Here is a 25,755-nt window from a genome sequence, read left to right as displayed (position 1 = left end):
TGTTTTTAGTCATGGTCTTAGTCATTTATGACTTTGTCACTGAGAAATCTTTTTGAATCCCCTCAGGTAGTAAGGTTTGCCTCCCCCTGGACCTACCCAATCAATGTTTTCTTAGCAGCTGGTATTACAAGTAGCCTGGTAGCAAAAACTTCCTTCAAATTTATCACTTACCTATTGTGTGACTCACACCTTGCCTTCTTTATCTAGCTAATTAGGTTAACAGTACTTACCTCACAAGAATGAGAAACAAATACATAAGATGAGCCCCTAATAATTAGTGCAAGTGTTCCAAAAATGTTTTCTTCACTTTTATGTAAACCTTTGAGTGCCCAATATGTGTAAGATTCCAGAATAAATTTAAAATATGAACAGGATATTGTTCTTCTATTCATGAGACCCAAAGGATAGCAGAAATATACCTTGTAGTACTGTCACACTGGATGAAGATCACTCATTCAGTAACTATTTTGTGAATGGTCAACTTACATAAGCAATACAATATAATCTTAAAAAGTTTTATGAATGTAGACGTAAAATGAACAAGTGACAACTTGTAGCAATTATTATACAATTACATTCTGTGTTTGAAGACAATAAAAGGTATAAGTCAGTCTGTTTTAATTGTTAGCTATGACTCTTGCATAAGATATTATTTAAAGGAGCACACAATCAGTAGCTTAGCATTTCAACTAAATTCAGACAAAAATAATTCAATACATTAATTCTAGTGTGCACAAAAAATTTAAGAGCCTATAAAAGGATTTAATAAAACATTTATAAAATATTTGTCATATTCATAAAGTTTATTTTTAAAAAACTGTTAAAAACTAACCATACAGGAATATTTCATATACTTAAAAAGTATGCTCCCCGTGTTGAAGGAAAATACATTTGCAACATCTTCCAGACACTATCTTTATAAAAGTAAAACTTCTAGATGCTGAAATGTACTACAGTAGATTCTATAGTTTACACTTTAATCACAGGATTAGAATTCATTCTTCCTACTCACCCCCAAATGTGGCAGTTATTATTCTTAAATTAATGACATTCAAACATATTATACTACCACAGGACTTTAAATAGAGTACACACTGCATATTCATTAACAGAGCAAGTCTCTATTTGCTGTCACATATTATTTCAGATAAGCATTTGACTTTAAGTACAAACAGAAATACTACATCCCATGATTGTAAACATTTACCAAGAGCTTCCTAGTACAATGAATAATAGAGGTGGCCCAATAGTCAGTCAACTGTTCCTCACTCATTTGGATACTGCTGAAATTAGGAAAAATCTGTTGAAGGCAAACATTATCAGCCTTCCTTACTTGTATTTCTGTAAGAAAGTAGTTCTGGATATATATGTATTTTAGTCTAAAACACCTGAAAGTCATTCTAAAGACTACATTAAGCACCATTTTCACTTACCTGAAATATATTGAGTTAAATTCAGCAGTATGTGTAATCATTAATATTAGATACTAAAAATAAGAGTGGGTATCAAGTCCCCTTTTGTGGATACATACAGAGCACTGTGTTCCAGCTGATGTGAGTAAGAACCACTCATGTGTGCCAAGGCAGTAACTCCCTCAGCGCTACATGCAACCCATCAGTCTGAGGCACAACTATTACTTCTGTCATGGATGCTGTACAAGCAGATTTAAGGCTGTATTTGGCTATAAAGAGTTCTGTCTCCTCTTTAATATTCTTTCTACATAGATAACATACATGATTCAAAATTTTGTGGGATGGAAGGTGAAAAGTCCCCAAGTAGTTTTTAAATACTATTCTTCATACAATTTATTGTCAGCATATTTATATAAGGGAATGGGGAGTAATCATACTTAAAAACCCATTATTTTAAAAAATGCAACCGGCATTTCAAACTCTTGTCACAAGTTCCCTAGGATTATCTTCATTTTCATTTTCTGACTTTTGGCCCATTTGTCAGATTGTTCACTGCAGTTCTTAGGCAAATCTCATGTTGCTCCCAAGAATTTAAAAAAAAAAAATTCATTGCCACCCACTTTGGGACAAGCCTGGTTGCAAGGAAAATGGTGTTCCTGGTGTGGAAGGGTAACTAGGAAACCCATCAGGCTGAGCTGGGTAGCTTTCCAGAGCAGAAGCTGAATGGACCTGGGAGGGAAAAAAAAAAACAAAATAGTTTATCAAGAGGGCCAAAATCAATCAAGTTTGAACTTGCTCTTGTCTACATCACACTTTAGATATTCAGAACAGGAAGGAAAAATCTAACCTTTGGTCAAGATAAAGTCTGCTCAGTCTCTTACATTTTTTTTTATACTGTTTTTTTTTTTTTTGGTGGACTGGTGTTTGAACTCAGTCAAACACTGCTTTCTGCTTGCAAAGCAGGTACTCCTCCCAGTCTCCTACATTTTTAAGAAATGTTCAAACTTCTTCAGTTGGAGGAAAGGAATGAAAATGCCATTGATACTTACTATTCTTACAAAAAAGAAAAGAAAGTCAAGAGTGTTTTGTTTTTTAAAGATAATTTGCTTTAATGGTTCATTATAGCTTAAGTAGTGGAAAACAAGTTAAAATTTAATTGTCATAAACAAAGATTCCATTTTATTAAGAAAAATCTTCAAATTGAAATATTAAAAACCTTTAAGTGGAAAAGCAGTTCATACAAATGACTTTATCCTACTGTGTTATTCTTCTGAAAAAAAAATGAACATAATTTGTAAATTTCGGGAGACCTATTCATCAAATGTACAGACATTCTAATATAGCCACTTTTCCCCATGTTGGGATATAACAGTGTTACCATTACAGGTGTTAGTTGTACATGCTATCATTTTATCTGTGCCAGTCACTGCCCATTTACCTGCTGTAGCAATGCTGACTGTGCAGCTGCATTATGCTGTAATTCTTGCAAGGATGACTGTGAAGGATTCTGGGAAAACCCAGGGATACCTGGGAGGGATAGAAGGCCTGGAAAAACAGAACTGCCTGCAGCTTGAAGTCCAGATGATAAACTAGAACAATTGATAGAAAAACAAGTTAAACTACAGATAAGACAAAGAAGGTACTTTATATTTGTCAAGTAGTATGCTTTTTTTTTTGGTGGGACTGGGGTTTGAACTCAGGGTCTCGTTTGCTAGGCTTGTTAAGCAGATGCCCTACCACTTGAACCACTTCAGCAGCCCTGTTTCGACTATTTGCCCAGCTGGCTTTTAACTATGATTATCCTGAGTAGCTAGGATTACTGGGGTGAGCAATCGGTACCCTGGGGCAAGTAGTATCTTAAGATGTTAAAAACAAAACAACTTAGAATTTATGCCTCTGTTGGAAGGACCCAGAAATGCCAGCCACTCACTGAGTAAAACTTACTTTTTATTATAATATATTCTATACACATATAAATGTAATATAGAATATATTTATATGACTTTATCCTACCTATATCATATATTCTATATTATTCTGAATTCAGTGTTCTACATACAATATTGTAATTACCAAATACAAACACTGAAACTTTCTTAACAAGCATTAATATTTTACATATTTATCTATACATGAAGAGCCATGAAACATTTTCTGGGCACTGAAGTTTTTGCCCAGATATAATTTAGCACCACCAAATAATGACATTTTGATTTTCATTTTAATAATATAAAATAAAACTATGAACTATAAGTTAGGTGAAAATGATTTTATCCTATTTGCAAACTTTTCACATACCTGGCTTGTGCAACAAGAGCAGAGTTGAAATTTGAACTGAATGCTGAAGCGAATCCTGGGAGGACTGGAGCCGGTGATGGGGCTGTGGCGGCCACAGGCAGTGGTGTAACAGCAGTGACTGTGGAGGGCGCCTGTAGCCCCGGGAAGGAAGGGAGAGCAGGGGTAACGCTCGGGGTATTAGAGACAGAAAAGCCAGGGTAGGAGGGATTGGAAGAGGGCAGAGGCCCTTGGGTGACTGAAAAAAGGGAAGGGACAGCAGTAGACAGGTTGAGGGAGAAAGGTGCTGCTGAGGAGGGTGCTGAGACAGAGAGCCCTGAGAGAACAGATGCTGTGGAGCTAGGATGAGGCATGGCTGTGGAGGTGGTGGTGGAGGATGAGGTGGCTATTAATGACCCTGCAAGAGACACTGATGGATTAAGAGATGGGTTGCCGGGTAAAGGAAAACTACTGGTCAAAGATGTAAAAGGAGGAAGAGCCGTGAACACAGGAGCGATGGGAGCAGAGGAAGCATGTGGCGGGAGGGAAACAGATGAAAGGGGATTGGAACTATTTAAGGGAGCACTCAAATTGGACAGCCCTGACAACGCAGGATTAAGGCAAGTAGACAAACTGATGGGCACTGAGGTTGAAGTGTATGCACGACCCAGTGTCCCCGATAAACTTAAAGTGCCATGAGGGGGATTCACAGAATGAGATGGGCCTTTGAAGGCTGAGGGAGTAGGACTCGTGGGCTCAGTTTTGATCATAACCGGAAGAGTCGTTACTGCGGGGGTGGATGAAATATGCAGGTCTGAGGGGCTGGGATGGGTGCCATGCAGGAGGACAGCAGAGGAGCCACAGTTCACTGGTACTGCTGCTGAGGATGCAGCAGGAGCAGCTAGTGGGGCCTGTGCAGGCAGTGTCAGGGCAGTGGAGGTGGAGTTAGCTGCAGTAGTCAGGCCTGGGAACATGACCAGCCCTGGAGTGGATGACCTCTGTGAAGTGGGAACAACTGATGGGGCATAGCTCTTGTTAGGGAGAGAAGTAGGGGAATCTGAGTTTTGATTAGTAAGAGAAGATAATGAAGCCAGCCCACTTGTGACAGCAGATGACAAAGCAGAGGAATTGATTAAATTGGTGTCATTTGATGTCAAAAAGCCTTTTAAAGCAGACAGAAGAGGATTATTCACACCAAGTGGGCCAGCAGCACTGGGAGCAGAACCACTGGCAATGACAGAAGGAGTTGGGTTGGCTATACCTTGGGATGTTGGTGTTAAGGGCAAAGGAAGACCTGCAAAAACCGATGACAGTGAAGCAGAATTTGGGTTGTTGGTAGAAACAGCAGTAGAGCTGGCAGAAAAGGAGAGACTAGTGAAAGGAGAAGTGGAAGCAAACGTTTCAGTTGAAGTGAGAGTGGCCCGAGGTGTAGATGTGGCCTGAGCGGCTGGGGTAGGAGCAGCAGAAGGCCCTGGCAGTGACACTAGGCCAGAAAAAATGGAAGGAATGGGAGTGGACGTGGTACTGTGGACAGAAGCAGCGGGTGTAGCAGGCAAGGAAAGGGTCCTGATCACTGTCGGGTTTGGTGTTGACGGCTGAGGCACATGAACGGCTGAGGAGACCTGGCCTGGGAACACAGGAAGGACAGCGCTCGACATGTTCAGTCCAGAAACAGTGGCAGCTGCTGATGCTGATGGATGATTTACAGCTTTGACTGGGGATGCAGTAGGGATGGGAGTTGCAGCAGGTGTTGAAGGATTAGAACCATGAGGAGAAAAGAGCTGACTTGCTGGGTTGGAAAATGCTGTGGAGGGAGAAAAAAGGCAAGAATTTATTACCATGTTGAAATGTTCAATTTGAGCTCAAAAGAAATGTGTAACAATTTTTGTCACATTTTACAAATATCAAAGACAATCAATGACAGATATAATTGGCTCCTGTAATACATAAATTGCAGTATTTTATTATCCTGATCTTCACTCTGGAGCCTCAGGCAGATCCAGGTGTCTTCTATATCCTGCTTAAAATAGCCCTTAAAGCCATAGTGAGGAAGCCTTAGCGTACTTACTTTACTTCTTCCAAACCACTTATCTAGAATAAAAATCACCAATCAGCACTCTTCTCAAGAGCTTTCAGGCTATCACTTCCCTTTCAGAGTCATACAACGCCTTCCATGATTCAAACCCATTTCTCCAGTATTGTTAGTTGCCACACTGTGAGTTGAATATTCCAAAATACTAGTCCGTGTAGCACCCACCAGCCACCTCTTGCCCTGCTTTTACCTATCCTGACCAATCTACACTACATAAACCCCCAGTCTTCACCTAGCTTGTCCTGAAAGTTCCTTTAGGGTCAAAAGCTTTTTTCTTTTTGGTGCTAGGGATGAAACCCAGGGTCTTGTGCATGCTCGGCTTAGCTACACCCCAGTCCTTAAAAGTAGTTTCGAATTCATCTTTAGAGACTTAGCACCTTGCATGCGATAATCCTTTTGGAGCCACGTGGAAAGCAAGACTTATGTTGGTAATGCTGTAATGGCAACTATTATTCATTACTATACTTAATCAAGTCTGCTTCAGTTAAAAGCAGGGAATGTTTCTTTTGCAGTAAAAATCAATTGAAAGACATTTTCATGGACTTATACATTTTTAACTCTGGATATAAGGAAGCTGACACAGTCAATGAAGTAATACCCAAGGTTAATCATGGGTGGGGAAGGGGTATCCGGGGTATCCAAGGAAAAAAATAGGGGTAAACAAATACACATAATTCATTTGCACTAACTGAAAGTCAAAGGGTGCCTTATCGGGTTAAACGGACTTTGGAGTTGTCTTAGTAAAAGAAATATGTTAGAAAAATTAACACTAACATATGATTACAAATGTAAAAGGCCAGAAGTCTGTACCACATTCATATTTCTGGATTACTTTTATTGTTTTGGGCTAAGGATTGAAACCAATGCCTCACAGATACTAACCATAGATTTTACCACTCAGATACACTCCAGCACCACCACTTTCATATTGTAAGTTATGACTTAATTTCATAAAAATAAGGCTTTTTTTTTTTTTGTGGTACTGGGGTTTGAACTCAGGGCCTCACACTTGCTAAGCAGGTGCTTTCAGGTGCCTTGAAGCCAGGTGCTCTTGGTGCACTTGAGCTCCATGAGTGGTTTTTTGTGTTGTGTATTTTTGAGATAGGGTCTCTCAAACTATTTGTCTAGGCTGGCTTCAAACCACGTCCTCCTGATCTCTGCCTCCTGAATAAACCAGGATGATAGGTATGAGCTACTGGTGCCCATCTGGAAATCTTTTTATTTAATTAATAAAAAGCTATGCAGTATTAATCATTGTGCCTGCAGTTAAAAATGAAACAAAACAAACAAAAATGAAACCCCAATTATTTACCATGATAAATATCACCTTCCTGTCATCTAATTTGGTTATTAAGCATAAAACACTATCATACCCCATGATAATTATGTCCATCATTGCATTTGTCCTCACATTAATCCCAAGATGGATACTAATACTGCCCTCCCATTTTATAGGTGGGTAATCTGAGACTTGGTGAGGCTAAGCAAATTATTAAAAGATCATGCAGTCATGGGCCAGAGGTGCAGCTCAGTGGCAGAGAATGTAAGGATGAAGGTTCCTTAATATCGTTTTCATAGAAGTTAAGTGACCAACTCAACATCACAAAGCTAGGTGGTTCCAGAACCTGAATATCCTGACATCTTACTAAGTGTTCTTTTCACCCATTACATGACCATTACAAACCAGCTCAAAAGCACCCATTATGCACCATTCCCAGGGAAGGGACTTTTTGCACTGAGACGTCTGTGTGCCATAATAATTAGATTCTGGCTACTCTGCCACACAAGAACTGGTTCCAGTTTCATCCTATCCCAGGAAGCACCTCTTTCCTGGCCATGCCCATCACTGACTAGGGGGAAATGTGGTGCTGTGGTGCTGCTGCCACCTGGAGGCATTACTGCATTTTCAATTATTTTTTCTGCTTTGGTGCCTCTATTCTTTTCCACTTGAGTTATACCTAATAATACTCTTGAAATAACTAAATCTAAAAGTAGAATACGACCTAGCATTAGTCAAAAGGGTTTTTTCTACAAATCATTTTGGAAATGTTCATATGGAAAAAGAAATGAAGCTTCCAACATCACAGAATGTAAAGTGAACCTGGGCATACATGCCACATGGCACTTAGATTTCACCGCAAGTTTATGAATAGGATACAAAGTCACAACGTTAATTCAAATCCAGTTAAATATATACATTTCATGTTGTGTACAAATCATCAGAATTAAGCCACTTTTAGTAAGTATTAATTCATTTTTATCCAGGAGATTTTCCTAAAATCTTTCAAATATATTCAACTCACATTGTTCTCAATGAATAACAGAACAGACAACTAAGACAGACATCAGTATCTCTGATCAAATTTGGTACTTACTTTGATTCTGTGTAGGTTTTGACTGATTGGAAAGGTCTTCATTTTCTGTAAGAAAGTAAATAAACAAAAGTTGACTTCAAGTTTTAATTACATTATTGACCATCATAATCAGAGACAGGTATTAAAAAAGAAAAAAATATAGATATAAATAAATACACAAAGTAGAAAATATAATGAATGCATGTGTATGGAAAAATAAAGAAATTACTAAAAATCCTAAATATATGAACACTGACAAGATTATAAGCAACTATTCTTTCTTCCCCCAAACCCTGTTCTCCACTCAAAGTCTCCCCTTAGCTCTTCAGGTTTTAAATACACACTGTAGCTTGACATCCAAGAGAATGTGTATTCTGAGACTAGAAAGCAAAGAAGACCACTGTCCTTGGCTGAACTATCAGCCATTCTTGGGCAGCTTTGCCCACAAGAGCAGAAGACTGCAAGTGGGAAGATGGCTGCTGGATGAATAAGCACAGAATCCATTGCTATCTGAGAGCAAGTAGATTAAAAGCTATTCATGAAAATTCCACTATAAAAATCACCAGAGAATATATAGGTATTCTCATACTGTTAGGCAGAGAAGGGTGTCCTAAGGAAGATACACAACTAAGAAGGTTCAAATAACTGACCTAAATAAAAATTAAGTTTTATAAAAAGCATGCAAAAATGTAAGCTATATTATTCTCAGACCGGTAAAGTTAAGAAACAGAAAATTCCCAGGTTTAAAAGGTGTGAAGAAACTGTATCTTTGTATACTCTCATGGGCAGGTATAAACCAGTACAGGGTTTTTGGACAACAGCTCACCAATACATGTAAAAATAATTATTGTTCATCTCTCATGTTCACAGAACCCAAGAATAGGTTGGATTGGTAAATACTGGGGAGTATTAGTTCTCATCACCCTTTTACAAGCCCTTCCTCTCCACCATAAGATTTGTACAAATGGTGGCATTAAGTCAAATGTACTTCTTCGAGCTTATCAAAGTTTATCACTCACGAGAAATGGTTCTTTTTCTACAACCAGCACAAGTTCACACATGTGGCCCAAGGGCACTAGAGTGGAGCCCTGATGTCATTAAAAAGTGAATAGGAAGCAGCAAGGCCAACTGGTAGTAGAGCCTTAGTAAAGCAGGCTGGATTCCAACTTCCTCCCTACCTCTGCCAGCATGGGGTGTCCAATCCACCTACTCCACAAGGTCTCACTCTTCCATATGCATGCAAGAAAGTATCTTTGGGAAGAGTACCCCTTGCTACTCTATCCTCAACTCCATACATATTCATACATTAATTTTAGTTTCTCTCTCCACAACTCCTCTGCCAAGTCAGACAGCAACTACACTATGTCCAAATATTCTCAGTGACAGTTTGGAGGTACAAAGTCCCTCAGCTCACTTCAATCTGGTAGTTAACAGGAGGGAGCCTTAAACAAAACAGGATACTATGATTCTTTTGGGGTTCTTTATGTGGAGATTCTAATATTACCCAAATTTGCTTGAAGATAAGAATCACCTGGAGATCAATAAAAAATAGGACACCAGGGCTCTATCTATAATTCACTGAATCCCACAAGAGAGGACCTGAGGAAGTTTTTAACAAGGCTACAGAGAGTCCACTTTATTGTCACTTTTCCATCCCTTGAACAGCATTTTATTATCAATCTTCTTGTACCCACTTCTTATTCAACTGAAAGTACTACTGAGTCAACAAACCTTTAGTGCACATTATACAAGCAGCTCACATTTATTTTGATGGGACTGGTCTGGATGTCTCTTCTATGAGTTTCCACAGCACCTGTACTGTCTCAGCATTGAGACAGAATCTAACTTGTCATTTGCTATAGATCACATTCCAATTTCAAAGAAATTAAACCACAAAATGTGCAATTTAGAACCAATTAGGTAGAATATACTGAAGCTGTTGTGCTTTCCTTATCTGTATTTCTCATTAGATTGTAAACTCTCTGAAAACAGGACTCTCTGTTCACTTTTTATGCCCAGCATATATTAGTTGAAAATATTACTGAACAATACTATTAAAAACTATTATATATGTTATTACATATTGCAACTGGGAAAATGGAAGTTCATCAAAATTACGAAAACTAACTCACATTACCAAGGACCCACACACAGATCTGTCAGGCTCTGAAACTTGTGCTCCTGTTAGGACACACATGCTAAACTGTGTCTTTCAAGTGTGTATTTGTAAATGAGTAAGTTATTCACTTTTAATACCCCATAGTAACATGACTTTACCTGTTCCTCCTGGATTTGGAGTATATGGAGGTGGAGGGGGTACACCTGGAGCTATGACATTGGCTAATGGTACCAAACCTGCATTGTTATAAGCACCTAAAATAAAAATATAATAGAAATAATATATATAACTTAGAAGCACCCTGTTGCCAGGCATTCCACATGTATTAATGCAACTATCCAATTGATTTTTTGAACTGTTTTGCATCTTACATGGAGGTTTGGGTCTAGGGTTAAGTGAAAACTGAGACCAATGAGACAACTAGCAATGCCTGCTAGTCCACTACAGGCATGTCCAGTGAATGGCATGTCAGGCATAACCTGCCATACTGAAATTCAAGTATATATTCACAGTCTTTTCAAGCTAAATGCATTTAATGATATCTATGAACACCAACTACCAAAAAAAGCTTATAAGGTAATTTACCAAAGTAAAAACCATAATAACAAAAAATGATTAAGAATGACTTATAATTAAGTTGTCATAAGGAAGATTCCCTACAGTGCTGTAGACCATGGCAACAGATGAACATGGGCAAAATTAAACCATCATAGAACTTCCTAAACACCTAATAAACTAGCACTCACTTGCAATTTAACAAACAGGAAAAAAAAAGTAAAGTCAAGAGAATTCCTTACTTGGTGCAATAGTTGCATGGGGCCGGCATGGAGGTATTGGGTAAGGAACAGGTTTATGTGGATTGTATGTTGAAGGAGGCTAGACAAGAAGGAAAGTATACCAGTTAGAAGAAAACCAAGTAAGCCGTCTCTGGGCAAAACAAAGTATAACTTGCTTTTCAAAATATTTAGTCCTAATAGATCAAAAGTGCCCCAATGTATCAAATGCTACTGGACTAAGACAGTAGTCTTAGCTACTGGAACAAATGAGGAACTATCTTTGCTTTAATAAAAGTTGTTCCTATTAATTTCCAAAGGTAGATCCTGCCAAAGATGGCTGTGTGTTTTTTAGTTCAGTACCCAAACATCTCCAATGAAGGGTCACACCTTATCCTAAACAGCAAACTCCTTTCTGACCCAGGCTAGATTAATCCAAGAATTAATGCAAGAAACCCGCTAGGTTTATTAGTTACAATATGAACCCCAATGGCAACCTCCTAAACTCTTTAGGAATTCATCCTATCATTCCCGCACTTTTTTCTCATTTTGGAAGATAAAAGCACTGTTTGCCTTAGTTTTTGGCATTCTGACAACTCATTAGAAGGAGGAATTCAATATTTTAGTTGTTTTGTCTTTTGAAATCCATAAATCCACAAACACTTTATTGTACAGTTGATGGCATTTACCTAAGTAACAGAAAGCACTTAAAGAATTGGTCTACAGAAAACCAAAAGTATCCAAAGACAAGCAAATGCTTTTACCTATAGAAAACAAGAGAGCAAGCATGTGCCTTTGGGACAGAAGGGATCCAAGTCTCTTTCTAGCTCTTGTAAACAACACCCACTGGCATTCTTCTTATGTGGATGGGTAGTGATTGCAAGGTAGCTGTGTGTAGGCGCCGCAAACTTCAACAATCCTTCAACCCACTGGGTTGTATCTTCCTGTCCAGTTTACATTCCAATTATGATAATCACTCCCTTTAAAAGATTCAACCTCCTAGCTCCATTCTGGCCAAATCAGAACCTCAATTAAAGCAAACACCACACTCCATACTTCCAACAGAACAGTTAAATGTAACTAATGAAAAAAATTAAAACAATTTGGTCCCACTTTAAAATAAAATGCTTAACCTCAAAAGGGTCCTTAACATTGCTAATTAATTATACTGTATTTCCTAGGTCATTTTCTTCCACTGTCCTAGTATTTCTAGTATAATTAAACTTTGCAACACAAAAATTTAATTTATGCTTTGAACAGAGCAAAAACTATATGGGGGAGTTACGACTTGTCTCATGTTTTATTTTCAAAACATACTGGTCTGGATGGTCCAAGAATCCGTGCAGCTATTCCTTTGCCTTCATTGGTACATTCTTCACCATCTTTTTTCAAAGGGGTTCCCTATTTCAAAAAAGAAAAAGAAAGGTAATTGAGCTTAAAACAACAATAACAACAACAACCATATAACTGCACTGCGTAATACTCAAGAATGACTTCATTTTGCCTGCCTCGGCCAGCTGCATGACACTTTTTTTTTTTTAAAATAGGGTCTCACTACATATCCCAGACTATCACTGAACTTTTGATCCTTATGCCTCAGCCTCTCAAACACTGTCATTATAGCCATGGGCCATCAGGCTGACCCTGATAAGGTTCTTAACCCTCCTGTCATGGAACCTCCTTAGCATTGGCAAAAGTACTCCAAAATAGTGCAATACACAGAGGGGATGACAGAAGGAAAGAATAAAATATATTCTAATTTTATTCTCTACAAAAAGAGAAAACTAAAATAAACTTCAAATGACACAGTATTTATGCCGCTCAGAGAATGAAAAAGAATATGTATATTACAACCGAAAATAGATGAGAAAAAAATGGTGTTCTTCATTAAATGTGACTATTTATATTGTCAAAGGCAAATGAAACCTCATTAAAGACTGCTATAATGAAGAGATCAGAATAGGTTAATTAGGTTAACATAATATGTCTCCCTAATGCTGTCCTTAAATGGTATACACTAGTATGGAAGCCAGCTTCTAAAACAGCCCCTACTGTTCCTCACCTCCCATGTGCCCTTGTACATTCCTGTTCCAGAATGAATGATGCTGACCTGTGTAACATACAGAATAATCCAGAAATGATAGCCTGTCCTGGATTATTTGCTTTGGTGGAAGTCAGTTGCCATGTCATGAGGATATTCAAGCAGCATATGGAAAAGTCCTTATAGCAAGGAACAAAGATCCCTGGCCAATAAGCAACACTAACTTGCCAGACATGTAAGTGAGCCACCTTCAAAACATGTTCTTGAGCTTCAATCAAGCTTCCAGATGAATACAAATTCCTAAGAAACTGCTTTATAATGAATATATACTAACAAAAAAAATTTCTGATACAAAAAGAAAGAAAAAAGAAACCTTGAGCAGAACCACCCAGCAAAACCACTCCCAGATTTCCATAGAAACTATATGAGATAATATAAATGCTTATTGTTTACCACAGAGCTCTGGGGTTGTTACACAGAAATAGAAATGGAACATCCTCTGAAAAAGTTTTTTTTTTTTTTTTTTTACAAAGGGGTTTTTCTGAGGAACACTGGCTGGTATAAAAACAAACTGCTTTCTTGAAGGATTTCTGGGAGGCTTTCTTATGCAATGTGACTCTCAAGAAGGAAACACTGCATGCAAAGCTGCCCAAACTTTAAATAGTACTCAACAAAACTATTTGAAAAATAATGAGAATAAGAAATGCACCTTTATTAAACGTAAACCAGTGCTTCCACAATACTTAGAACTTTCAATCCATGGTAAATCTATAAATTAAGATGATGACATCACTAAATTCTTTTCCTTTACAGAAGCATCATCAACTGGCATTTTCTCTTAAATATAATTTACTTATGCTATATTTCGCACCTCGTCTGGAGGTGTTTCACATACAGTTATGAAAGTATGCTTACTGGGAAAATTCCATTTATACGACTGGGTTTTCCTTTGGGATATGGGTTTCCTGGGATCGTTCCACAAGAAGATATCATAGCATGAGGAGCTTTGCAGCCCCCTTTAAAAGCCTGTAATATAAAAAACAAAAAGAAAAAAAGAAGAGAGTGGTAAAAAAATATCAAACTCATAAACTCAATTATTCTGACTTACTAGGACTGGGAAGTCCAACTGAAAAACACGAATTAAGGAACAGCATCACCTTCAATCTGCTCATACAACAATCAGATTCCACAAACATGTTCAAAAGTAATAAAAGCAAAATTACTTTATGTGGAATTATTAAAATGGTAACATAATAATATTAATGTTGCAAACAGATCCTTAAAGATATTTCACAATGTATTCTGTAAATTATGTACAAAAAAAATATAATATCTAATATGTTCCACAGGCTACTGGGTGTCCAAAGAGCTATACTACTGAATAAACAAGACTTATTTGGACATACAGTGTCCAACATAATGTTACCTAATTATGAGACATACTAAGAAAAGGGATTTGGTCCTAGGATGTTTATTACTGCATCCTCAGCTTCTAAAATGATGCCTCACAGTACTCAGTTGGTGACTAATAGGTGATGGTTTACTAATATGCAATCTAGCCAGTACAGAATTAACTGTATAGAATTTTGATGAACCTTTCTGGCTTTTTTTTTTTGTAGTACTACGGATGAAACCTCAGGCTATGCATATACTAGGTGAACGCTGTACCACTCAACTACCTCCCCAAACCCTTGGTGCTCAATAAATTTATGTTAAACAAATGAAAAATACTGTATAAGGCAATTCCAATGGAGCTATACTACATTGTAAGAATATTCAATTATACTTATATACTACATTGTATATATAAAACTATATAGCCTTATATAAAACTACATAGTATAAGTATGCATGTTATGTATGTTTTGTAGAGTAATACTGGTTTTATAAATTCATTCCCAACATATTTATACTACCTTTATAATCATATAATCTAGCCCTCCTACTAAGCCCTTACTATTGCCACCCCAACCCTAAAATGCCCATATATATAAATTTGCATTTTTCTACTTATTTCTTTAGGACAGATTCCTAGAAGGAGAACTTTAGGGTTAAAAGCTTTGAACATTTTAAGGTCTACATTCCAGAAAAGTTGTACTGATCAACCAGAAGGCCTACTCTATAGAACATGCAGCTCCAGAACATTTCTGAAAAGCAAAGTGACATCAACAGAATGCTTTATAAAGGAATAAAAACTATAGCAGTGTATGTATGACTTCATAAAGATTTAGTCAATAAAACCAATGAGGAAACTGTTAAAGAAATGTGAGCTCAGATCTCATTTCTGCAACAATAACACAGGACTTCCCTGAACTTAAGAGGAGGTTGTGAGGGTTAAAGATAACTGAGCTACAAGGCTCTAGGAGAGCAATTTATACCTTCCTCAAGTAGTTTTTATTATTAATTCAGCTTATGACAATTACAATTCTAGCAATTTTTTACCTTAAATGACAAATCAAGTTTTCTAGGTTTGGACAAGTATTGTTTCTCCTTCTTTTATAGATTTTAAACTAATAAACCATAATTTTGCTTTTGTGCTCATCTCTTATGAACTTGATTAACACAAATCTGGTAACAAAGCAAAATCTGAAAAGTCAACTTTCTAAATACATAAATTAAAAACAAAAGCTTGGAACCCTAGCACAGCTACCAAGAGACAGGACATAACTACCACAGGAGGCACACTCCAGCATATCTCTGAGTCAGATCTATTTCTACTCCATAGTTTTAGGATGTTAATTTTTAACCCACCACATACCAGTATTCAGGTTCTTTGTCAAAGTTAGTACAGAAGATGGGGACCTTTTCATTCACCAACATCCACAGAAACTAGTCTAGCATTTTCACAGTAATCGTGAGAAAATTACCTGCTCAAGCACTCTCTTGCATCGCTTCTTCTCAGACATGTTTATCCTAAACAAATCTTCAATGGGACGAGAATTCTGTGCATCCACAATGTTTCTACAAAGGAAACACAGTTTAGCTTTTTTGTTTAAGACATACATATAGGTCAGCAATTTCTGATCACTGCACAAACACATGTGAGTAAACGTTCCTCATGGCACAGGGAGAAAATGTGACTATTTGCCTTTAACAGGTCAATTTAAATGTTTATATAATGATGACAAATATAATAACTGAGCTGAGGTTTGTCTAACTGATTACTGGAAAGTAACAAAGTAATTACTATAAGCAAAAATCGAGATTTTGAGACTCCTGAAAATACATTCTCTTCAATGAATATTAGGAGAAGCAAGGCAATAAAAACAACTTGTGTTAAATGCATTAAAAATCATGGCTGTTCTAAAATGAAGTTTTACCATATACTTTAATTTCATGCCCTAAAGGATATTATTAACATATGAAACTTTAAAATGTTTGTCCCATGAATGGACAATTTATACACTCTTCAACTGTGCAAAGATTAGGTCCCCTACCCTTCTCTTCAGACTCACATTCATTGTGACCATCACTCAAATGCTGTGTGAGGTATTCTCACACACCTAACAGGGCTTAAAATTTACTATCCTACTATGTAATTGTATACTAAGGCTCAGAAAATACAGATGCCTTGACCCAAAAATATGTTGTGTCAGTAAGCAGCAAAACTGTAGTCTAACTCTCAAAATCCAACATCTTTATCAACTTGCCTTTCAAGTTATTTGGAGCAGGAAGATCAAGCAAGTCACTGAAATGCAGAAATGTCAAATTAAATAATCCTAATTATTTTGAAAGTTATACCATGTGTATTATAAATACACTAAGTATTCACAGGATGAAATCAAAATTCATCACTATGCTTTCATAGACTGTATAAGGTCCTATTATTTATATAATTCTGACACATTAACACACAGTGAGTTAAAAGACAGTTAAAAAGCTTCCAGATTTGAAGTTAAAAATAAGAAATACTTACGAAGCTAACAGTTCAAGAGCAACTAGCTTGTCTTTACTGAAGGTGAAGCAGTTGAGTATATTAACCACTTCTGTTGGGTGAACAGCCACCATTTTCTAGTAATACAAAAAATTTAATTTTCAATGTGAAATTTCCATTCCAAAAACTCCCCCACCCCTTTGGAAATGCAGTTAAATGCTTTTATTGTAGATATTTTAGTTGAAATATTCTGTGTTTTAGGCGAAACTAAAGCAAAAATAAGCCCAAACAACTCAAAAGGAAGTTATAAAAAGATGTGAATTACACTTAATGCTCTTTATTATTTCAGATGAAGATCCAAGTTCTTCTACAAATACTTTTTTAAAAAATCATCATATTTTTGTTGTACTGGGAGTACACTATGACATACAATATATCATAGGTGAATTCACTCCCCTCATTATTTTACAAATACTTTTTAAAATCCACATATATTGAATAAAAAATTAGCAAGTAAATTTGTTATTTGGAAAGGAAAAGTAATATACAAATGTGGTATTTATACATGTGAGATTAAATTGGTTAATGAGTTAGAACAGGATTGCTGTATTCCTTAGTTGAAGAGTAGGTGCAGAGGTGCCACAGACCAATACTTCCCAAAGAGCTGTCCAAGGTGCAGGAGTTACACATGAAAAGGTGCACTAGTCACACACCAGGGAAAACTGAATTAAACACATTTGTTTCTGTATTGCAGAGCTTTCTTGAGAGTCTTCAGTTAGCACACACTGATAATCCAAGATTGTGTACAAAGTTACACAATTATTTGACTGGAGTATCTTTATTTTTGAAGAACATCCAGAACATTTGGTCAATTCATACAATTAAGTTAAGGATATTCAACATATGAAAACTGTAGTTGTTCCTAAAGCTTGGAGCCATGGCTTTCAAACTTTTACTTATGTACTACCACAAAACTGATAGAGCTATGTATCCTTTCACATGTTCTTAAACCAACACCTAAGGATTTTGCTAGAAATTTAAATACTTGCAAAAATCAATCTTCCTGTATCTATGTGTGTAAAACCTTTAGAACTATTAATGCAGCTCATTTAATATATAGAAATGTTCACTATACAACTTTATTGGCAAAAATCAGTCTTCAGTGTGAAAACATTAATCAGATCAGACTGACATCAGAAGCTGGGCTCCAGTGGCTCACATCTATAATCCTATTTACTTGGGAGGCTGAGATCAGGAGGATGACAGTTCGAGGTCAGCCCTGGCAAACACTTTATGAGACTCCATCTCCAAATAACTAGAGCAAAATGAACTAGAGATGTGGCTCAAGCAGAAGAATACCTGGTTTGCAAGTGTGAAGCTCTGAGTTCAAATCCCAATCCTCCAAAAATAAAGAGACTGACATCAGAAAGGGTAAGACCGAATTTGATTTAGGTTAAGTATACTGAGTTGTCCCTCTGATATACTTCTCACCTCTGAATTTTAATTCTAAAATAGCTAGACAAGCAAGCAGGTCTCAGAGCTATCATAAGTTTGTTGTCCTGATAAAATAAGGCAAAACCCTCATCAACACTTCTGTCAGAAGCCTGTGTTTTGGGTAGCTAGAGAAAAATATTCACCCTTAGAGATGGGAGAGGTAACCCTTTCTTGTGTAAAGTAGGAAAAAAAAAAAACCAAACACTTAGAGAGGTAAGAAAGAAATAGTAATACCCTAGATACTTTCCTTAGCTGATCAGTTTAGGAAGTTAAGGACTTGTGAATTTATTCCATTAACACTATCCATATAGCCTGCTACTCCTTGAAAAATCTTCCTGCACAACCAGATGGATACCCTGCATGACCTAGATGCTCCTGTTGGTCCAGAATCCAGACTGTGTAGTTAGTAAGCATTTGTGTCTATTTAAATAGCTACCATGACAAACAACCAAAAACACAGTTCCTTAGACTATGTGCATTGTAAGTGTTCAATAGCCACTTGGTCAATGGTTCACAATGGAGACTGTGAATTAAAAATTTCTACTATCGGTGAAAATGCATTTGCACAATGCAGGTCTAAAGAATTAAGCATAACCTGTTTGATGCCTTCTAAGTACAAAGACGTGGAGATGGTATGAAAAGAACAGAACCAAGAGCATAAAAATACTTAAGAATTCAAATCTTAAATTCTTCTTGCTAGCAACTATTTTACTCTAATCTGCAAGCAGAACACTATGGTAGAGAATTTAACAGTACATACGATGTAAATTTACACTTTAGAAAGACTTAATTTTTTTCCCTGAGTATTGGGGTTTGAACTCAGGGATTCATGTTTGCTACGCAAGTGTCCTACCTCTTGAGACACTCTGCCAGCCCTTTTGTGTGTTGAGTATTTTCGAGATAGGGTCTATTTGCCTGAGATGGCTTTGAATCATGATCCTCCTCATCTCTGCCACCCTCCCAAGTAGCTAGGATAATAGCTACTGGGGCCTGGCTGGAAGTTTTAATTTTTTAACATGGTTATTTTTAATCAAAGTATTATAAAATTTAAGGTTAGTTTTTCTGATATACATTACAACTTGAGGTGAATTATGGAAAAACAGGAGAATTAAAAATACTTAAATTCTACATTCTAAAAACACAAATTACTTACATGCTGTAATGCTTTCATTGCTTTCAACTGAGGCTCAGCCCAGGAAAAATATCTCAGTAAATCAACTACCTGAAAGCAAAGAGTTAATTCAGCACTGATGACAGCACATTTGCATACATTACTAAGAAATTTATTTCAGTGTGAGGAATTACCATTCAACAGTCCGGCCCAGGTGGTAAAGACAGTACGAGAACCTAAACGTGCTGCCCAACACAGCAGCCATGTGTGGCTATGAAATTCAAAGATCGCTTAAATCAAATTTAAAAATCTAGTTTCTTAGTAGCATGAGCCACATTTCAAGTGCTCAAGAGTCATATAATGCCAACAGCTACCAAGCGGACAACGTAGGTAAGAAAATATCTCTACCATCAGAGAAAGTTCTATTGAACAGCACTGGTCCAGAAAGAAAGGAAAATATACAATCCAGAAACAAGAGAGCATCCTAAAAAGAACAGGAAGACTGAAAGTACTAGATGGCAATTAAATATCACCTTAGGAGTACAAAAACATACTACGAATGGAAAGCTTTAAAACATTAATGGAGAGTAGCACCGTAATCACGCACATGGATGTGGTGGTATGATTTAGTGGAGATAAAAGGGTAATAACCCTTTTACCTGAATCTGCGGGGCACAATATTCCCATTATAGATCTACTTTCTAAAATTTAAGAATCATCATGAACCATTTCAGCAGCTTCCTAATGGTGTATCCTTTTCAAAGTTCAGATAGCCAGGCTCTCACTGGCTCCAACTACTGCCCATAAGGTAAACATTTTGAGACAACCACTAACAGGTGAGCAGGGCCTAAGATCATAATTTTGAAGTACTGCCCTGACCCACTGCCACCAAGAACAATCCAAAAGAAAAAAACAAATAATGCAAGAAGAGTCATAAAATCTGTGTTAATTATTTTACTGTGAGGTTTCTTAAAATGTACTAAGGTTTCAGTTATTCTACAAAACAAAGTCAGCAGTGCAAACTGCAGTGGTTGTTTTGCAGAAAAGTGAAAATATTTTTTATTTCATATAAAAAAATGCACAAATAGCAAACAAGTGCTCTGTATACTCTGCAGTTAATTTGGAATGAGTATATGCCCTTATTTTTATGGGAATAGTACTCTTACTATATAGTCAAGGCTATATTTTACCCACCATAAAACAAGCTATCAACCTTTAATACAGTACGTAAACTTAGAATGTCTCACTTAGAAAGTGGCTTAGTAAAGTTTTAATGATTTTAGCAAAGTGAAAGCACCACTGAGGGAAGGTGTTTTCTACAAAGTCAATGTCTCCCACTTCCCCATGTGCCCACAGCTACTAGCTGTGAGAACTTACAAATCTTTTCAAAACATTTAACTTTAAAGAGCATAGATGACTTTGAAAAACAATGGGAAAGCTGAAAAACCATTAATAGACAGTAACAGATGCAAATCATAAAGTAGGCAGAACTTCTACAGGCCTAAATTTATTCAAACTTTTAAGCTCCTGAGAAATAAAAGTTGGTGCATTTGTTAACTCAATCTACAGGTTCATTCAGTGGTTCACTCATTTCCAAAACTGTTCTCCAGACATACTTTTGCCTGATTTCTCTATCAAGAATTTCCTTAGTATCCATCAGAAATTGTCCTTCTCTCTCTGTGCCTGTGTGTGTATATGTGGGGTTGTGTGTTCAAATACTCTCTTCATCAAAATTATCCAAGTTTCCTAAAGTGGGGTGAAGCTTTAATAAACTACCATGCTTCTAACATCAGTCTTTTTCTGGCAGTAACAGGAAGTCCTTATTAAGACACTGTGTATTTAGTAGTTCATAAAAGAACCCTGCATCATTTATTCATATTTTCTTCAATATTATCTGGTGCATTTTATAATTATTGTCTTATAAACATACATTTTGTTAAGTTTACTGTTTAAAATTTTGATATTGTGCCAGAATAATTATCACTTTGAACTGTTCTTTTTCGACACTACGAGAAAACCATTTCAGAATAAGAACTGTGATAAAAGTGGGTAGGTTTATAAAATATTTCTGTACAAATTCTTTAAAGTTCTCTCTGAAACTGAGAGCTTCTGAAGTTCCTAAATACAGCACAAAGTAAAAGTCACTCTGTGGTTGACCAGCAGGGAAACAGACATTAACCAGAGCATGGGTGCAAAAAAGGATTCATTTTAACAAATAAGGAGGACTGGTGTAATGGCTCAAGTGGTAGAGCACCTGCCTAGCAATCACAAGGCTCTGAGTTCAAGTTCCAGTACTACCAAAACAAACAAATAACAAGGAATACCTGTTCACTAGAGAAGTATCCATGCACATATTCAATTGCTTTTAATTTATATTCTGTCAAAACAGCCTAAAAAAAGAAGAAAAAAACCATTAATATATATATATAAGCAGCACACTAGTATACATGTATCAAAACTACTCAAGCAACTCAACAGTGGCAGGTCTCTTTGAAACTGGCATGCAGCAGCAGTTAAGGTCACTGTGGAGACAGGATATTCTACTTTTTTCAGGTTCCATACCGTAGGGAAGACACTGAGAGAGCAGGAAGGCTTCTGGGCCTTCCTACTCACTCTTGCAAAGGAATCAAGTTTTAATTGGTGATACTCAGTATTAGTAAAGGTTACATATGGTATTCCTGAATATGAAATTAAAGCATTTCAAAACATCCCTAATCCGACCAAATTGTCATTGCTCACGATTAACTGTATCAAATCTTACATACTCTGCTCATCAAGTATTTAGTGAGCACCTATTATGTACAAAGTGATAGAAAAGCAAGAATAAGACAAAGCTCAGTAAGGCTTTCAGTATTTGCACAGAGATATGAGAATGCATGGAGCCAGGAGACCCTAGATCCAAAGTTGTGCCTGCCATTAACTGGTAGTATGGTCTTTGACAGACTGCACTTCCTTTAGAGATTCCTCATTCATTCAAGGGAACACCATTCACAACCCACCTCAAAGAGTTACAGTGAGGATTACAACAGTCAACTTTAGAGCTGACAAAGTAGATGGTTTCTTTCCTTTATGGAATCTAACAGTGCACGAGAGAGAAGTTGGTGCCCCTGAGCCAGCACTATCTAGAGTCAAATGAAATTCCATGTGCTCCCCTTTCAGCTACTTGCTGAGGTTAGAGATGACAACACCAGTCTTCAGCTTGATAGGCACTAATCATGAAAGATGAACTAATCCTTTTGCTCTTATTATGAGCCAATTATATTTGGAGGAAAAATGGCATTCTAGATAATATACTCTTAATAATTTGATTATCATTACTGGTTACAGTCAAAAACAAGTTTTTTGCAGCAAATCCTGGGTTGTGTTGATACCAGTCATATCTGAGTTCTCTCATCAAAGCCTGAAACATCCTGCTGCAGCTCCAGGCATACACTGAGGTGCTCTGGAATCAGGGTACCTCAGTTGGAATACCAAACTCCTCCCTGCCCCTTAGCAGCAGGGTAACCTTGAGCTGCTTGACTAACCTCACAGACTAGGTTTGCCATCTATAAAACTATCAGTAAGTGCCCATTAATTAATAGCTAGCATTATCTCCTTTTTGAAAAGCAAATGCAACATTGCCTTTTTCCCTTTCTCCCTCCCTCCCAGTTTCTCTTTTCCTAATGTCTTCTCAAATGCTCTGCTTAAGTGACAATAGTGACAAACAGTATTATCTATACACCTATGGTGCCAAACAGAAAAAGGGTTGACTTGGCTTAAACTGACATTTACAGAGCCTAAGAACAATGTGAAAAACATCAATAGCAATGCCCATATCTTATTTCATTTTAATAGACCAAGGTGACGTTGAGGCACCTAATCACTTGGCAAAGGCAACAAATACGCATATTTTGATTGCAGACCAGAAATACGGCCTTAAGTTGCCTCTTCATATGAATGAGTTTCATCTCTGAAAATTTCCTTTCCCCTAATTATTTACTATGTGACATTTTTCCAAAACTTAGAAGGGAGAGAATATACACACTGACACCTATATTACCCAAAAGTAGAAATCTGCTGGTCTACTTGAGCTTACAAATTATTTCCCAGACAAGTTAAAAAATCAGCTCATGAGACAGACGCTGGTGGCTCACACCTGTAATCTTAGTTGCTTGGAAGATCAGGAGTATGGCGATGCCAACCTAGTCAAACAGTTCCAGAGACTCCATCCTCAAAATAACCAGAGCAAAATGGGACTGGAGGTGTGGTTCAAGTGGTAGAATGCTTGCTTTGCAAGCATGAAGCCCTGAATTCAAACCCGTTCCACAAAAAAAAAAAAAAAAAAATCAACTCATGAACAAGTTGTGACAAATTCTAATTACAACTAGCAAACTGACATTTTGTTTGAACTTTAATTGGGCAGACTGGATTTGTAAAAGCACAAATTTGTTCAAAACGACCAGGCAGCGCTATCAAATATGAAAAACTAAACCTATCTGTTTAAAAAGGAAAAGTTCATAAAGAGCAAATTAGAACTGCAAGTTCAGAGACAATTCCAGAAATAACTTCATAAACTGAAATAAAGCACATGGTAACAATTTCTCTGGTGCCAATTAAGGGCCGGAAAGGAACACAAATGCCCCAAAACAACTGCCTGGGTGTCCTACACGTCACCCTGGCTGGTACAACAATGGTACATCTTCTTTCAGATTTAAGCAGATAACTTTTTTATACGCTTGAGAAAACTTGGCTTTTTGGAAAGCCAAAATACTTGCTTTGTACTTCTTTCCAGGAGGCAGGATACATACATACAACAGCCTCAAACAAAAGCTTGCAAAGAAGGAAAAAATGTTCTCAAATTCAAGTTATTGGTGGTCAATTCCTAAGAACGTGACTTTAGACTTAATGCCACACTGACCAGGAGTACGCTAATTTTGTGCATTAATTTTGTCCCAACAGAGGAGCATATTCTACTATTCCCAGGTTTCAAAAATACCATAAAAGAAAACATTCTACGTGTTTACTTCTAGCTTTCACTCTCCTTTTACTGAAAAAACGAGGAAATGGACCCAGAAATAGTAAGCTACTTAGCCAAAACTTGCAGAGCCGTTTTCAGCATCGGCGCCATGGTCTCAAGTTTGGCGTTCTGTAACTTTGTTTCTATTTCTATAGTAAAATAAATCCAGGTCGGTTTCCAACGCTGGAAAATCCAAACTAGCACCCTCACTTTCTGCCATCTACACACTAACTCAGACAAATAAAACGTGATAATTTGTACCTCAGAATCACTTAAGGAATCGGGCGTAATTACCTTTCTAATTTCATCCAGCACGGTCTCAAAGGACTTTTTGTCCATCTTGGCTACTGTTTCGCCGTGGTTTTGAACAGTTACACTTGCAATTGCAATTACAACACGTTCATCCCTGATCTGCTCCGCCGAGAGTAAAAATGTTCACAGCTCCAGGAGCAGGAGGAAGGATGCGAAGAGGTAGACGCTATTGCAAACTCCGCAAAAATTCCTAAAAAGCGGGGACTTACAAAAACTTTGTTAAAAAACAAAAAGCACTCCCGGTTGGCGCCCCCGGCTTCTTCACACAAAGCTTCGGAGCACCTCGGGGAAGAGCCGGATCCTCCGTGTCCCGCAGAGAAGCCCAGCGGCGCCGGCCCGGCAGGCCGCGAAGCCACTTTCCGCGTGGAGCCGCCACGAGAGCGCCTCGAGCCCGAGGGCGGCGAGGAGAGAGGTGCCGGCCTCTCCGCTCGCACCAGCGCCTGGTCCGCCGGGTGCCGCTCACCGCCGCGATGCTGGACTCATGGCTCGGATCGCGCTCATCCCCAGCCGCTCCGCCCAACTCCAGGGTCCCGCAGCTTGGGCAGCGGACGGCCGGGAAGGCTCTTTGTTACCAGCTTCCGAGGCTTCCGGGAGCGGGCCGGCGGCCGGAGAGCAACCGGAGCCGGGCGAAGGGGAACACAGCCACGCGCAAGGGGACTCGCGCACACCGCAGCGCACACAGCGCCGGGCGCCCTGTCGGGTTACCCCTACAGACCCCACCGGCTCACGGGGACCTTCAGTAAAGACCGTCGCGCCCAAGGAAACTCAACTCTGCGCCACCAGCTTAGGCGGCTGATCCCTGAAAGCCAGTTGGGGGGAGTGGGGGGGTGGTTCCTGGTGTGGGAACATCGGTGTCCACAGCGCATGCCTGTAGGTTTTGGCAAAGAATGTGGTTTAAATTCT

The 25,755-nt window shown here is 37.9% G+C and overlaps 1 protein-coding gene across 3 annotated transcripts; it reads right to left on the bottom strand.

Annotated features, from left to right (window-relative positions):
* Positions 1–501: 501 nt before the first annotated feature.
* Proser1 (proline and serine rich 1) lies at positions 502–25,494 on the bottom strand. Of its 3 annotated transcripts, XM_020184531.2 has the most exons (13): positions 24,835–25,492; positions 21,869–21,934; positions 19,587–19,655; positions 16,982–17,076; positions 15,933–16,026; positions 13,981–14,091; positions 12,342–12,425; positions 11,049–11,127; positions 10,410–10,505; positions 8,154–8,198; positions 3,711–5,490; positions 2,851–3,001; positions 502–2,141 (listed from the first exon to the last, which is right to left on the bottom strand). In XM_020184531.2, exons 1-13 carry the CDS (start codon positions 24,877–24,879, stop codon positions 2,019–2,021), a joined length of 2,838 nt encoding a protein of 945 aa, XP_020040120.2. In that variant the 5' UTR covers positions 24,880–25,492; the 3' UTR covers positions 502–2,018. The 3 variants fall into 3 exon arrangements, with proteins under 3 accessions (XP_020040120.2, XP_073899601.1, XP_073899599.1); XM_074043500.1 differs by lacking the exon at positions 10,410–10,505 and having other exon boundaries at positions 24,835–25,494; XM_074043498.1 differs by lacking the exon at positions 19,587–19,655 and having other exon boundaries at positions 24,835–25,494.
* Positions 25,495–25,755: the final 261 nt, after the last annotated feature.

The sequence above is a fragment of the Castor canadensis genome, chromosome 10 (genome assembly GCF_047511655.1).
Source record: "Castor canadensis chromosome 10, mCasCan1.hap1v2, whole genome shotgun sequence".
Classification (NCBI taxonomy): domain Eukaryota; kingdom Metazoa; phylum Chordata; class Mammalia; order Rodentia; family Castoridae; genus Castor; species Castor canadensis.
The sequence above is the reverse complement of the archived record's forward strand: the minus strand, read 5'-3'. Positions and strand labels throughout refer to the sequence as shown.